General features: G+C 51.3%; 1 protein-coding gene across 1 annotated transcript in view; it reads left to right on the forward strand.

The window, feature by feature from the left end:
- Positions 1-12,307: 12,307 nt before the first annotated feature.
- Positions 12,308-13,017, forward strand: part of LOC131207250 (uncharacterized) — a 1,710-nt gene continuing 1,000 nt past the window's right edge. The window contains exon 1 of the mRNA XM_058199859.1: positions 12,308-13,014. Coding sequence (XP_058055842.1) covers positions 12,308-13,014 — 707 coding nt within the window. The remainder of the gene's footprint in view (positions 13,015-13,017) is intronic.

The raw sequence follows: 13,017 nt of genomic DNA on the forward strand, positions 1-13,017 counted from the left end.
CGTCGGCTGGCCGCTCGTGAAGGTTAGCCGGTCAAAAGCGGATTGCGTGATGAAAAATCGATATTCCGCGCACACTTCAACCAGTTGATTGGGGGCCGTTCCGTTCGGACCCGCGACTTTACGACCCGCAACGGTAACACTTGCGGTGGCTTTAATAAATTTAATTTGTCTGTCGCTGCCTCAACAAGCCCCCAACAAACCCGAAACCGGCGGGTCGAAAATCTAATTAGAATTAGTATGCTTCCGGCGGCGGCGGCGGTCCCGGTCCTGAGGGTCCTGAAAAGCCATCGATGCACCGAATTCGAGATGCCCGTTTAAGAAGCGTGCCCCGAGACGCGCGAATGATAATCGTCCTGCCAGCTGTTTCTCGGGCGGATCTCCTTATCGGAGGGCGCCACCCATCCGGAGTGCGCGGGGACCAAATTACATACCACCACACCTTCTACCGCACAGCCACATCTTGTGGCACTTACCGACGGAAGTGCCGGCTCCATCGGCGTAATAAGCCGGGCGCTGCTACGGTTTTAATTAATTTCCTCGGAGGGCGCCCACTTTTGCGTGTCGCGCACACCAGGAATGAGCGATAAAAATTGAAAACTAATTAAAAATTTTACAACACCCTGAAACGGCCACCGTAGGCGATCCAAATAATACATAACCAGCGCCGCCGCGTCAGGGCAAAATCGACGGAAATGATAATTAGAAGTGGAAGCAGAAAAAGAAACGGCACTTAGCGCCGTAAGGGGCGCGCAACATAAACGGTTCTCGGTGGCCAGTCCGACCGGAACCCCAAATCGGAGCTGGCCAACCGAACGCGTCTTAAGTGCGTCGCCCTTTTGTTGGGCGTTCGTTGGCCCCCGAAGGCTCCTGGCGATGGTCAGTCGGTTGTGTGCTTTAATTTCGCATCCTTGTTTTATGCGTCACAACATTTCCGGCCCGCTTCCAGCTTCGTTCCGGATCACCGGCCTTCCGGCACAATGCGGCCAAAAGTTGGAACAATGCAGCCCGGCCCGGGCCCGTGGGAAGGAACTTTTGCGGCCCCCGGAGGTCGATTGTCTTTTTATGCTTTTTCGGCACCGTCCCAAAAACTTCCGTGACGGTCCGTCACCGGACGTGAACTATGCTGCGCTGGGGCTGCTGTTTTGCATGGATGTAAGCAACAGGCCAACAACAAACACACTGACAGGGCCCAAAAAACATTAGCTAAAATATGCAAAACCCAAATGCCCGCCCCACGGCCGGGAAGTGGCGCCTCATAATCAATAGAACAGCCCGCTGGCTGGCTGGCTGGCTGGCTGGCTGGCTGGGGACGGTGGTGCCGGGTGCCGGATGCGGAGTATATTATTCTGTTGTAAGCCCACATGCCCGGTGGCTGGCCGGTCGGTCGGTCGGTCGGCCGGTCGGACTGGTGGCTGAATATTTAATCGCAAACTCTCCTAGGAATAATTTAATTACGAAAACAAACACCCGTCGGGATTAACGCTGAGGTGGAAATTTTACCAACAACAACAAACTTCCTTCGCACGCCATTTTCTTTCCCTTTTTTTGGGGGAGGGCCCACTTTGCTGAGTCCTACAGCATACAGGGCTTTTCGCGTGTGGGCTGAGGTCGGTGAGATTCCGTTCGTCCACACTCCCGACGTTGTTTTTTTCTTCTCTCAGGCGTTTTTATGCTGAACCTGCTGAACCGACCGATGCTCTCCAATCGACCGTCTTGAGCAGTCGGACCGCCGGGTGGGCTCCGGAAAGGGCCCACCACCATGGTGGTGAGTTGCCTCACGTGCTGATGAAAGCTGTTTCCTTTCGCCGGCAGCAACCCGGTGCCGCAGGTTGCGGGTTTCATACTTAATAACTTACTCAAACAGAACGTGCTCGGGCGTAAGTGGGGTGGTAAAAAGCATAATCGTCGATCTCTTTCCGCTCGGTCGGTCCGAGGCCTCTCGGTCGCGCCCGACCTCGCGTCTCTTTATTTGGTTTTAATTCAAAGAAGCAACTTTCGAACGTCGTTCTTTTGTCTTTAACGCTACTTCTGCGTTTCTCGTTTCAGGTTAGTACGCCCTCGCCGCGTCTGCCTGGAAAGTCCTGTTTGGCGTTGGATTCGACTAAACATTTGCTCACGGACCTAACGGAATAAAAGTGGGTCGCAAGTAAGGAAAGACATCATCGAACAGGCTGCACAAACGCATCGCGTCCCGTAATGTAATTCAAATTTACTGCTCGTCCGCCCTTGTTGGGCCCAGAATATTCGGGCCCATTTCATTTCACATTATTCCAATTTGGTGGGCTGACGACCACGGGCCTGGTTGTTTGTGGCCGTGGGATTCTAAAATTGCAAATTCGCCACTGTTCCGACCCGGCATCGAATTACCGACGACGACGACGACGATCGGCCCAACATCAAACGGCCTGGGCCCCAGTTTACAGTTTCCAATTTCAGGCACAAAAGTAAACACTCGACCGGCCTGCAGCTTGGCAAGTGGGCCCCAGTTGGGACCCTGGTGGACATGCATTGCGCCATCGCTGCGCTGCGACCGGCGATGCTGCAATCCGGTGCGGAGCTTTCGCTCCGTAGTGCATGCGCCAGGCGAGTGGCATTAATCATTCCACTTTATCTATCCAATATTGTCACAACGTAATCAATTCATTTATGCTACACAAGCGCGCACGGCGTAGCAATAGTGTGCCGGGCGATCTAATCTTATGCAAATGCACGCACACACACACACGTACACGCACACGCCGATACATAAACAGGATGGGCCGTGTTGCCGTGCGATGGACGAGATCGTCATCGACACGGGTAACATCATTATCTTCGCCGCTATCGGCGTACGCCATCGGATCGGCTACCGGCCACCGATGGCTGCGATGACGATCTCTTGTGTTTGCTTCCACTCTGTTTTCGATAGCCGTAGAAAAAAAGCAACACGGCACTGAATCGGGAGGATTTATGTACGAGCGCTTGTCGCGTGCTCCGGCATATTGATCGCCCTTTTGCCCCGACGGACTCTGGGGCAACTGGGGAAGTGGGACACGTTGCCCGTAGAGTACGTCGAAGTGGGTCGATTGTTCGATGATTTGGTATGCAGGTAAATCTGTATTAGAGTTTATGTTACCGAAAGCCTTTTATAGCAAACGAGTGCAAAACAGAGCTTCAAAATAGTTAAACGATTTTGTTTTGAAGAACTCAATCAATTTTAAATAACGCAATAAGGTGTACAAAAATTGGCCGTCCGCGGTACTTTGCCGATTTTGCATTCGTATTGCCTTAAGTTTGTTTTATTACAGTTGGAAAGACTACACTATCGATCGCTGACAGTTCATTTTTGCCCCAGCTTGTAATCGATTCAAGGACCTGCGATTGTTTGCTTTCTTCCACACAGCTCAATTTACAAATGCCCTCTCGACAATGGTCATCAATAATGTACAGTTCCCCATTAAATTGCTTGGCGAGTTATTAGAACCCCCTACAGCACGGCATCTCCGGAATGTGGCACGCAGAACGTAATGGTCACAAAGGGCCGGACTGGATGTCGGATGCGTTAATGATCTATTGCGTCACGTTTAGACCCCCCGGTGAAAAAAGGGTTCCCGGGCAAATAGTCCTCACGCACGCCATTGTCGACTGGGACCGGTGCGCCGATGGCCGATAGGACACTTCAGGACACTTCACACGGCACGGCACTCTCGACACGCACGAATCGGAACGGTGAATTCATCATCACCATCATCATCAGCATCATCTACCGAGAGGGTATGCCGGGCCAATCGTCGACGTCGGGCTGACTATTGATCGCTGGAGTTTGCTGCACACTCCATCAGATAAACGCATATAATTTAATCAATAATTTATAAGCGCCAAATTAATTCTCCATGGCGTGCAGGGCTCCGGACGTCCGATGGACTAGGACTAGGAGCTCGGCTAGGTCTCATTGCAAACACCACTTGGCCGAGGTCGCCCCAGTGGGTGGCTCGGTGGGGACTACCGTCACCCATGCACCTTCGCGGGCAGGGATGCACCTTCGTTGTCGTGGCACTGCCACCCGACTGTAACGTGACCAGTAATGGACAGTCAGAGTGAGTGATAGTATCAACCTGTCGTTCCACGCCACTGTCCTTACGGTAGCATCATTTCGTGCTCTCTCTCTCTCTCTCTCTCTTCCGGTACTCTATCTCTCTCGCTCAGGCCCTTCTGTACGAATCCTTTTGCCACCGATGGAAAGTTGTTCCGCCTGTCCATCGCAAACAGTGGTAGGGTCCTTTCAACTTTACCATCCTCCGATGCGGAACTCTCCGATGCGCTTAAGTACTCTCTCTCGCTCTCTCTCTCTCTCTCACACACACAGAGACACACAATAACACTGCTCCTCTGCCATCTGGATCGATAGCCGGAGCGAGCCGGAGTGTTGTCACAATAGGAAAATTAGGTTAGGGTTGTGGCAACCTGATGGCTCGATTCTTACCGGCCCGAAGAGCTGCCCGTAGCAAGGTGAGCACGGGAAAGTGTGGTTCCCCCGAGGATAGGAGAGATAGAGAGAGAGAGAGAGCGAGAGAGATGCTTCCCTGCCGGAAGTTGAACCAGTATGTAACGTGAGGATGCATTAGAAACACGGAAACATCAGCAATCCCCGGGAGCAGGAGACATGAGCTTGCGAAATTAACATGCTTAACAGTGCCTCTGGCGGGCGGGCGACCATAAACGGTCGACAGGCAGACTGGAGGACTACAAGGACCTCTATTTATGATCAGCGTTCGGAAATGGTACCATTGCGTACGGAGAGATCGTTCCAGGGATGGTTTCTAATTTCAGGAAACCCATCTTTTATCTAGAATCAGCTGAATGGTTCATTTAGTGCAGAATAATGCTCATGAAGCAAGAAAAATCCCCGATGAAATGGATGTTGGGAGAAATATCTGAAATGCTTAAAGGCGAAAGATAACTTTGAACTTTGTTATGAAAACAGAACAATTCATTTAAAATGATAATAAGTATTGGAGAGTCTACGTTGAGTTGCTTGAATTGCAGAACCCATGAACAAAGCCCATTGCCCTCGGCTGCTTTATTTAATCAGTCACTTCGACAGTAAAACCTTCCTTCACCGTTACTGGATCAGCATTCTTACGCAACCACTGAGGGGCTTATGGCCAACGCAGCAAACCCGGGCCCGTTTCCAACCTCAGGGCTCCTGGGCTCCTGTGGTCCGAAATTTAATTTTGCTGCAACTGTCACAGCAATTATTGTCTGCTCAGCGACGCGTTGTGACCGGTGATTATGGACACTTCCCTACGCGTGTTGTGTGGGGCACACTACTCGAGCAAGCATCGAAAACACGTGCCAAAGTGACTGCACAGCGGCAAAGAGGAAGAAAAAAACGGAACCAAAACGAGGACGTTCACGTCAGCATTCGTCAGCATCGTAAAGCGGCAGCATTAAGCAACCGGCCGGCCGCCGGTGGGTCCGTGGCCAGAATGGCATTATTTTTCAAAAACAATTTCATAGAAAACGAGTGAACTCACCAAAACACATCACTCTCTCTCTCTCTCACACACACTCAAAGCTCGATGCTTCGGAAACTTCGTTGCTTGCTGCGATGAACGGAGGAGTAAATTTTATTACCTTTTGAAGATATTATCTTGCCTCGTGTGCAGCCCGATAGTGTTGTTTTCCAGTTCCGGACAAGGACCGGAGCTGGTCTTAGGCTGGTTGGGGCCCGCCAGGTCGTCATCGTACCGTTCTCTCTCTCTCCATGTTGCTTATTATGACAACGTAAACTAGCGCTAACAACATCTCGCCCAGCGCTCACGGTGGCTCGAGTTGTGTCTGAAGTAAATTTGCCCGTAATGTTGAGTCAGCATCCGTATTTTAGACGGGGCGCCGGCACTGACGGTGTCTGGAAGTGGTCCGGATGATAAAATTACACTCGCCGGTGAATTTATGTCCCTGTTTACCGACGTGGCGGTGGGCAGTCGTTGAACTTTCGTTGGATTTATCCTGAAAAAAGCAGAGAACGAGTAAACAGCACTAGATTTCTTCGTTTCATTCATTTTGTATAAGCAGAATGGTCCGAATTATTTTCGACCAATGCCCACGCAGCATACGGACACTCGTAGAACTGCGTTTAGAACTCATAAGACAAGAGAAATTAACACCTTCACCCGGAACGGTACTTTGAATCTTGTGGATTGAAGCTGAAATCTCATACAGCTACTCTTCAAAATGCATCTCTTATCCGCCCCAAAATGGAAACCATTTGCTGGCCATTCATGGAAGAGGCTTTCGGCACTCGCAGCACAAGTGCCAGTGGCCGGTCGTCGTCAGCATAAGCCGCACGGTCGGAACACCTGAAGCCGTAGCCATTCACTTTGCCTAATGAAAATATTGTTGCCAAGGATTTGGGGTTTGGATTTCACCCTTGGGATTGTGTGGTTTACAGTACCGGTCGGCCGGTCGCAACGAGATCTCGTCAAGGTCCCGGTACCCCGTTTCGGGGCTTCTTGAAACCTTACACCGCAGCGCAGAGGAGCGCCCAGCTTCTCGCCACAAGCCCTGGGGTCTGCTGGGGTTTTTCACCACGATTGAACGGCCCTCGTGTTTTGCATCGATTTCTCCGAACGGCTTTCGGAACGGCTTTGATGGTGGAGCTTTTTACGACCGAAGCGCCCATCCTTTCAATCATACACTGTTAAAAAAGAAGTGGAGTTGATTCAAACTTTACCGTCTCATGAAGTTCTGCAAATTTAGCTTGCTTTGGTAATCAAAATACAGATTTTGCGATGTTTTACACTCACTTTTGAAATAACCTTCGGAAAAACAATCTTCCCGCTAAGCACCCAGCAGGACGCTCGGTTACGGCAGTTCCCAGTGAAGCATAAAAAGCTTCGCTTAGAATATTAAAAAGCCGAAGTGCAACCCTGCGATGAGCTCGGCGTAACTAATGCCGTACGTGCCACGGAGAGATACCGAGCAAATCGGTGCACACACGCGGCCCATGCACCGAATTTACCAATAACTGAAGCAGGAACACACCGCAGGAAAGCAATTTCGGATTATCGCATCGTAAGTTTTCCGGTGGAGCGAAGAAAAAACTCGGCACACACGCGCGCGCACATACGGACGAAGACGAAAATCCCATCGCCCGTGTATCCGGAAATCGAATCTTAGCACGACCAAGCCACAAACTGCGGTATGCTTAGAGAGCAGCAGCCCCACCCATGGCCATGCGATAAATCCCGGCGCTCCGTACGAAGCCGAACCCCGGGAAGCCGGGAGATGGGAGCAAGAAAAGAAAAAAAGGAAAACACGGTAAACATTATTCTAAAGTTTTCCCTTCTCCGACGAAACGGTGAGTGGCCGTAATTCGGCCCGTCCACAAGGATGCTGTGCGAAGTAGGGATGGCGCACTAGTGCCGCCAATCGATCGATCGAAGTCATAAAGAAGCTGCCCAGCATGGCGATGGGACACATAAGCAAACTTTCTGCGGTTGTTCCGATGTTCATGGCGTGAAGTTTTTGGTCAACACCGAAACGAAGGAACACCGCACTAAGAGGTCACCCTTCGATGGCCGACCCTGGCCGGGATGGGAGTGGCCCCGGGGTTTAGGGTTTTGCATGTTTCGTTCGCTCCATCTTCGAAATGACCGATCGGATTAGGCAGCATTAGGCGAAGAAGGGTCTGCAGCGTGGGGCGATTAAGATTGGCCCCGAAAATCGGATTCAATCGAAATGGGAACCGAATTTTCAATGATTGGCCTACCGGATTTACTTCCTCTCGTGCGTGTTGCTGTGAGATTGTTGCATCAGATTTCCGTTTTTCAGCTTCCCGTGGCTCTATCTTGTTGGGATTATATTTCATCTTCTTCGGAACGTTCGTCGGAATGCCTGTGTCCTACTACAAAGTCTTCGGATCTTCCTTCGGTTTGCTCACGCTATGCTATGCAGTTCCTTTTTCCCACCAAAAAAACGCATCATGACCGATGCCAATGGTGATTGGAACAGACCATGACGGAGTCAGGGCGTAATGCTCCATTTAAATGCAAACCCCTTCTTGCCGGCTCATTCGCGGCCCGAGCATCGACCGCCAATTTACCCAAATAAACCCGTTCGCTCAGGCTAGGCTGGTGTATTTATTCGAAGTGGAAGTTTCACTTCAAACTCGAAACCCGATAGCGAGCGGACCATTAACTGCAACACGGGCCGTGCCGTGCCGCCTTCTGGCCCCCGGTGTAAGGCTCGGCACCGATCAACGTGGCCCACCACACGCCTGGGAAATCAATATGGTTTGCTATAAAATTTACTGCTAATGAGTTTCGGAAACAGTTCCTTCGAGGAAAAGCCCACGGCAGAAGCCGTCGATGCGATGTACCGGGACGAAGGTACCGATGAGGGCCGTGTGAACGGGGACCTCAATGTTTCGGTCTCCCGGTGAAGTGTTTCGAAAACGATTTCTTACGGGTGATTTGGGAGCACTGCTCGTTCGGTGCGGTGCTGTGCGATGTACGAAAAATGCATGCATTTATTAATGGGCCATCTCACACTGTTGCCGTTGCAGGTTTTCCCACAAGCAGTTTCGTATTTTTCACTCAAACCAATCATTAGCTCCGTCGGCTGCGACGGTGCCGTCGAGCCGTATTTTGGTTAGTTTTAAAAAAAGGTTAAAAAGGCTCCACGTTTCACATCCCAATTAAATACGATACAGATCGCATTGAGACAATTTGGGACGGCGTCGTTTAGGAGGAGATGAAAAGAAAACCTTTGGATCATTTTAAAATAAGAGAATATACTTTCTAAACACAACACCGCATACTTAATAAAACCTAATAACTGAAGCCCTTAATCAACTCCAAGCTCTCCATTTTTGACTTCAATTGAGAGATAAACAGTCTTAAAATTAGCAATGCCAATACAGCATTATGTTGCTATCGAATTGTAAAATTGAATGTTTTCATAGCGCTGTTTTTAAAACAATATTTAAAATAGACCTGAATTGGATCTAACACCAAGTTTACGCCCAACAGTGTTGTGTTGGCAAACTCCGTTTTTGCACGACTCAAGCTGTAAGGCGAAGTTCATTAAACCACCATTTTGGGCGACCATCCAGCAAAAAAGATACGCTGTTTACATTTACAGCGAACTTGAAGGGTTATACAAAAGAAATCTTTCTCCAGCAACCATCCGATGACAAAAACCGTCGACGTCGTGCTGCCGATTTGATGAAGTTGCCAGCAATTGGGCAAATATATTTCTTTTTATTACTTCCACTCTGCCCGGTGACGTCAACACGCTTTACGGGCCAATGGCTTACAGCTCCATCAGAGGCCGGTCATCAAAACAAAAACTTCACCCCTTTCCCAAACAACGGCCCACCCGCCCGGGGTATTGTTTTCTGGTGGCATGCGAAGGATCATCGCACCCGACGGACGCGGACGTCACTCAACACCCACCGGGCGGGCGGAGCATTAAACGCAAATCAGCATAACATTTGGCACATCCGCGAGTGTTGTGCCGGCTTGGCCCGGTTGTTGTTGTTGAAACCGGAGCTCGGTTGCTTGTGGTTGCGGGCTGTGGGGGGCGGGGCATGGGCATCGATTAGTGACACAACTTCGGCGCCCCCTCATTAAATGACACGAACGACAGGCTAACACCAGCACCACGGGGGCTGAGGATCGGTTAAGTGTTTCGGGTTATTGCGCTCGGGTCGGGCCGTTTGTTGACGGAATTGCCGTGAACAGGTGGAAATGGTTGGCCGTTCCGGAGAAGGTCTGGTCACTGGCCCGGAGATTTGAAGCCACCCGGGAAGTCCGATACCGTCGCAATTAGGGTTGGTGCAGCATAACCGCACACACGAAACCCCGGCAGCTGGCGCTTACTGGCCTGAGCTAAATGAGCCGGCCCGGTGTTACCACAGTGCATTCAGCTCACAGGCAGCTAATTTAAGTCGAAAAAGTTGCTCGTTGAGCAATTGCTCGTGTTATGCTTTTTTTATTTCGCCCCCAGGCCACGTGGTGCTTGCGTAAGCGCGATCGATCGAGGCGAACGAGCCCAACGTGCCAACTCGGGGCACGCGATTTTTACATTTTTATTACCTTTTATCAGCAACAGTGCCGCGCGGCAACAGAGATTTTGGGGGGAAGTTTCGTCACATCCGCATCCCGTGGCCGCCGCATTCGCCATGGCGATCATGGCGACAAGCGCAAGGCGCAATCTTCGTCGGCCGGGGACCGTCACAATTGACCGCCGACATTCCCGGGGCTGGAAACGTCTCCCACACGCACGTGGCAAGCACCAAACGAGAAAAAAAGCCGGTCGCTTCGAACCGAAAAATGCCCTGCGGAAGGAAAGCGGCAAAAAATGGCAAAGTTCGGCTCACGGGCAACCCAAGAGTGGACGTCAAATTCTTGCCGCCGTCCCAGGACAAAGCTTTTGCGGGGTACTATGCTACGCGAAATATTATTCTTTCCATCCCCACGACCAGCACCAAATGCCTGCGCCAGAAGCCACGAATTCTGGGCACCCGGGCCGGGTCCTCGGGCTCTTTATGCTGCGCAGAACACGCAAAAGAAGCCGCCTAGAAAAAAAAACAATAAAAGCAAAGCAACAAAAAAAAAACCGAAAGCTTTGCGCTTTATTCTGCGCATCACGCAAAGACCGAATCAACCCCGCGGAGGTGTGTGTCCCGGCCCGGGGTAGCGTGGAGAACGATGTTGTGCGCCCGACAACCACCCCACCACCCCACCACCCCACCACCCCAACATCGCCCGGCGAGTTTTATTGGCCGCGGAACACTCGATTGGTTCCATTTGCGTGAAGCGTTCGTAGAAAACTATGCTTAAATTTGCCATACATCATGTGAAGTGTCATAATAATCGGGACCGGCCGGATCGCTCTCTCTCTCTCTCTCTCTCTCTCTCTCTCTCTCTCTTGTCCTTGCCTACCCCAAGATCAGTTCCTTACACGCAGTCAACGCGGAGGCCGTGCCGTGCCCAAACAAATCAATTCCACATGATGGTGCTTTTATTGGATAAAATTGTACTTACCGAGCATTACATGTGTCCCTCCGTTCTCAGTGCCGTCGCATGCCTCCCGAGTCCGTGTGCCGGAAAATCGAAACCTTTCGACATCGGAACCGACCATTCGGCGGACCGGCTCGGAATGGGGAGTGCCCATCATCAAACATACCATCAATCATGGTGTTGCGCTTGCTAGTGGGTTAATAAAACATATGCACTGCCAGTCAAGTGGTGCAGTTTACCTTCGCTCGAATGCTCCGCTCGTATGTTTGTCGAGACCATTCGTTTGGCCGTAATTAAACTGTATTTGGTCGAAATTGGCCTGAAGTGGGCATGAGCATGGATTAAATCATAATGAAACCGGAATGATTTGCAGTAATGGGGACGCGAGCGACAATTAACCGTCCGATGGGACCAGAAATGAAGTGTTTAATTCAAATATGATTTCGAATTCTGAATCGGTTTCGAATCTGTTCCCCAGATTGCGCCCCACACGCGCAGCGAACAAGAAAAGAGTTGCCAGCAACGAATTCTTTGGTGGAGCTCTCCTAATTGCGTTAGCGCATCGTCAAACGTCGTCCCTCATTAGCCCTCGGGTGCTTCGGTATCCGTCCCCGGCGGTTGCTAAATTTGCTAAATCTGTGCCAAACAACGTGCACCGAGCACCGTAAATAATTGATTAGCTGAATAATGGAGCGGAACAAAATGGAAATGATAAGCGCAAATCGAATGAGCATAAGTGCTCACGGACACGCCGTCTGTATTATGCATGCGCGCCTTTCGCTCGCAATTAGTTGAAGTAAATATCCGACGCACATCAAACGCCCGTGTTGTTTGGCGTTGCGAGATTGATTGGGGCTCGCATTTTGATTGTTTTTGCACATTTTTCAATTATGCCATATGGACCGACCACGGCTACGTTACTAAATTAACCCCCCGACAGAAAACCTCACGGAAATACTGGAAATGGGCCACTTACTTACACCATTTTATTTACTATTATTGGCTCACCGAAATGTATGCTAATGGCAGTGTGGCGTTAAAAAACAAAGGGGACCGGCCAATGCGGCCAATCAGCAAAACAGCTGATCTGGCGCAGGCGTTCGTCGTCGCGCTGAACCCCGTCGGCGTTCGATTGGTCACGGTCGCCTGTTTCGATTCTGCTGACACTTCCGATCCCCGTGGGGGGGAGGCGATAAAAGTCCAGGTCCGAGCGGCCATCGAGCATTAGTCGGGTTGTAGAATTGGCACCGGTAAGCCCCGTCGGTGACCGGAGTAGTAATCGCGTCGTGACCGTGAGCATGAAGCTGAGTGTAGTGACTTTGGTTGGTGTCCTGTGCCTGGCGCTGCAGGTCAGCCGCGCAGCGCCGGTGGCGGAAGCATCCGGTGATGCCGTCGCAACGCTGCCGGAACTTACACGGCCAGCGGAGAACCTGAAGACGGTGGCCGAGACTGACGGCAGCAAACCGGAGGAAGGCCAGGCCAACGTGGCCCCGGCTTCGCTTTCGTCGGATGCGGCGGAGCAGGCGGAGGATCTTAGTGAGCGGGTTGAGAGTGGCGTCAGTAACTTCGTGCAGGAGGACAGCGTCGCCGATGCCTCGGAAGGTAGCGAACTTACGTCGAACGTTCGCGTCAAGCGCTCCGTGGCATGCACCGAACTCGTAGGCGAAGATGGCGTCAAGAAGACGGTGTGCGAGCAGGACCAGGACGCCGAGAGCAGCGACGCCAGCGCCAGCGAGGTGGCCTTCGAGCAGTCTCCGAGCCTTCGATCGTACGGTGGACATGAATCGAAGGGTTATGGTCACGGTGGACACGGAGGACACGGATACGGTGGACACGAAATGAAAGGATACGGTGGACATGAATCGAAGGGCTATGGTCACGGACACGAATCGAAGGGTTATGGTCACGGGCACGAATCAAAGGGTTATGGACACGGTGGACACGGGGGACACGGATACGGTCATGGTGGACACGGATACGGCGGACATGAATCGAAAGGATACGGACA

This window comes from Anopheles bellator, chromosome 2 (assembly GCF_943735745.2).
Source record: "Anopheles bellator chromosome 2, idAnoBellAS_SP24_06.2, whole genome shotgun sequence".
In the NCBI taxonomy this organism is placed as follows: Eukaryota; Metazoa; Arthropoda; class Insecta; order Diptera; family Culicidae; genus Anopheles; species Anopheles bellator.